Source organism: Caenorhabditis briggsae (genome assembly GCF_000004555.2).
Source record: "Caenorhabditis briggsae complete genome, chrI, whole genome shotgun sequence".
Classification (NCBI taxonomy): domain Eukaryota; kingdom Metazoa; phylum Nematoda; class Chromadorea; order Rhabditida; family Rhabditidae; genus Caenorhabditis; species Caenorhabditis briggsae.
This window is the reverse complement of record NC_013489.2, coordinates 2,286,037-2,289,002: the sequence shown is the minus strand read 5'-3', so window position 1 is coordinate 2,289,002 and position 2,966 is coordinate 2,286,037. Positions and strand designations below refer to the sequence as shown.

General features: G+C 35.7%; 2 protein-coding genes across 2 annotated transcripts in view; one reads left to right on the top strand and one right to left on the bottom strand.

Annotated features, from left to right (window-relative positions):
• The window catches only part of CBG22094, a gene marked incomplete at both ends in the record, with an annotated part of 2,501 nt that extends 524 nt beyond the window's left edge, over positions 1–1,977 (top strand). Inside the window, 2 exons of the mRNA XM_002638829.1 lie at positions 793–986; positions 1,750–1,977. Of these exons, the coding sequence (XP_002638875.1) occupies positions 793–986; positions 1,750–1,977 (422 nt within the window). The remainder of the gene's footprint in view (positions 1–792; positions 987–1,749) is intronic.
• A 486-nt stretch (positions 1,978–2,463) lies between these two features.
• The window catches only part of CBG22093, a gene marked incomplete at both ends in the record, with an annotated part of 13,528 nt that continues 13,025 nt past the window's right edge, over positions 2,464–2,966 (bottom strand). Inside the window, one exon of the mRNA XM_045241616.1 lies at positions 2,464–2,538. Coding sequence (XP_045097476.1) covers positions 2,464–2,538 — 75 coding nt within the window. The remainder of the gene's footprint in view (positions 2,539–2,966) is intronic.

The window sequence follows — 2,966 nt, the reverse complement described above, 5'->3', positions numbered from 1 at the left end:
GAAAACAATTTAAAAATTTGAATTCGCGCGCATTTACTCACCGGGTGGACTAGAAAAACAAGCGAAAAAAGCTCGTCTCTAAGGGCTTTCAGCCTATTTTTTGATGCGTTTCTCTCGATGAAGGATTTTTTTTTTTGAATTTTTTCTTTATTTTTATGGCAATCTACATGCTTTTCTGCTCATTTTGAGACAATAAAAATTTTCGCCGTAGACCACCTTTAAGAAAAAAAAACTCTGAAAATCGGGGAAAAAGTTGGAAAAATTCCGGAAAAAAAAACGGAAATTTTAATGAAATTTCGCTCCAAAAAAATAAAATTCCACTAGAAAATCTAGAAAATTAGCTTCATAATCAAAAAAATCCGTTAAAATCCCATGAAATTTTGCATGAAATTTTGAAAAAAAGGGCTTCAAAATCACCAAAAATTTGGATTTTTTCTGCTTTTTTTTCCGAATTTTTTCTCTTGAATTCTTTTGAAGAAACCAGTCGAATTTTGACTTTAAAATGACGAAAAATTCGACTCTAAAAAGTCGAAAAAAATCACTGAAATTCGATAAAATCAGTTTGAAAATCAATTTTTTTTTAATTCAAATTTTTTAAATTTCAGCTTCAAAAATCTCAGAAAAATCATGGAAATTCGGCTTAAAAATCATTGAAAATAAATCTAAAATTTGGTTTTTTTTGAAAATCTAAAAAAAAATCAACTCCAAAAAAAACGGAAAATTAGACTCAAAAATACCAGAAATAAGCCAAAAATCCATAAAGTATCATTCTAAAAATCCCAAAAATTTCAGAATCCGTGCAATCCGAGCTGGAGGATCTCAGCGAGTGCATTCTAGGCGCCGTTCGTGATGCCTACGACGGTTTGACAGATTCAGAAGGCGAAGACGACGATGAGCAACAAGACGAAGAAGAACAAGAAGAAGACACATCAATTCAGTTAGAATCGGCTCGTGATTCCGATGGAGAATCAGTGATGATCGTTGAAGTGAGTAGTCGGAATGGAGGGAACATATTCCAGCGAGCGTTCGACAGATTTTTCAGACGACGTGTAAGCTGGGGAGAGAATTAGTGAAAAAAAGAAAACAATAGCTCAAGAATGGCTTAAAATTGCTGGAAAATAGGCGGAGCTTAGTAGGAAAGAAAATAGGCGGAGCTTAGTAGGGCGGAGTCTTTTCAGGCTTCTTGACAAGAGGGATGGCGTTTAAAATAGAAAGTGAAAAACTAGAGAATGTGGAAAACATCCAAAAGTGGCTGAAATTGACTGAAAAAAAGGCGCTTGAAAATGGCTAGAAATGGGCGGAGCTTGATTGAATCTAGTGGTAAAGGGGGCGGAGCCTAGGGATTTCTAAGTGGGCGGAGTCTATTAGAGAGAAGGACGGGAGGTTCGAATAGAAAGTACATGAGCGGAGCTTGAAACGGGATAAAATTTTCAAAAGTGGGCGGAGCTTAAAAAGAATGGAAGTCAAAAGAGTGGGCGGAGCTTAAAAAGTACAGTTTCCTTGAAAGTGGGCGGAGCTTTGAAATGTATTAATCCAAAAAAGTGGGCGGGGCTTAAAGAGGATCATTTTTAATGGGCGGAGCTTGAAAATTAATAAATTTCTTGAAAATAAGCGGAGCTTTGAAGAGGACGAATACAAAAAAGTGGGCGGGGCTTAAAAAGAATAGAATTCAAAAAAGTGGGCAGAGCTAAAAATGAGGAACATGAAAAAGTGGGCGGAGCTTCTTTTCATCAATTTTCCCTTTTCCAGCGCAACACTCCATCTCCCACATCATCTGTGATCATCGTCGAGAATCCGATGCGCTCTTCTGAAGAATCCAACTCATCTGATTCATCATCATCCTCATCATCATCACCATCGACGTCTTCTGGAGACGAATCTGATGACGAGGAAAATGAAGGAATGGATGGAATGGAAGCTATGTCGATTGAATGGACGTCGGACGACGAGGAAGAGGACGAAGTCTGGGGAAATTAAGAAGAAGACTAAATTTAAATAATCATGTAAAATAAGAAGACTAAATTTAAATAATCATGTAAGAAATCGCTTAAAATTAAATTATACAATTTTATATATCTATGTGAACATTTCCTCCCGAAAATTGCCTCTGAAAATGAATATTGATTGCCTGTGATTCCTCAAAAAATTTTTGGCGCCTTTACTTTTTACAAAAAACTTGGCAGTGACCTACAAAAAAAATGGTTGCTAGAAATCTACAAAAAAGCTGAAAATCAATGAAAAAATTACAGAAAATTAGGGACAAAAAATAAATACTTTGAAAAAAGAAACAAATGGAATGGGAACAACGAAAAAAAACCATGGGGGTTCTGTAGAAAAATTAGAAATTTAAAGACAAAAAAAGAGAAAAAACTGGGAGAGAGTGATGATAGGGGGGAGGGGCTGAAAATCGGGTGAAAATTTGAAATTTAGAGAATTAAAGAAAAGAAGAAAATCATTGATTGTTTATTGAATTGGTGGAATGGTTGGCGTCTCGAGACTGGTGGCGAACAGGCGTTTGTCTCCAATATCGACGACGAGCTGAAAATAGTATTGATTTTTGCTGAAATTTTGAAATGGCCTAGAAAACTAAACTCGGTCATGGCCGAGTTTTTTCTTTGAGATTTTCAGAAGATATCATCATAATTTTGAATAATTTAAAGCCAATATTAGTCATTTTTCAGCTGATTGTTTTAAAGGTGGTGTGCGGTGAAAAATTTTATTGCTTTATTTTGTGCAGAAATCCATGTAGACCCCCATAAAAATAAAGAAAAATTTCAAAAAAAAAATTCTTCATTGAGAAAAACGGCATCGAAAAGTCAAAGTGGGAACCGGTGGCCTAGCGGCCAGGTGTGAGTTTTCTAGGCCAACTGCCGGTAAAAGCGCGCGAAATTCGAATTTTTATTGATTTTCAGTGTTTTCTCTGATGTTTTTTAAAGATTTCGAAATTTTTTGGTTAATTTCCTCCC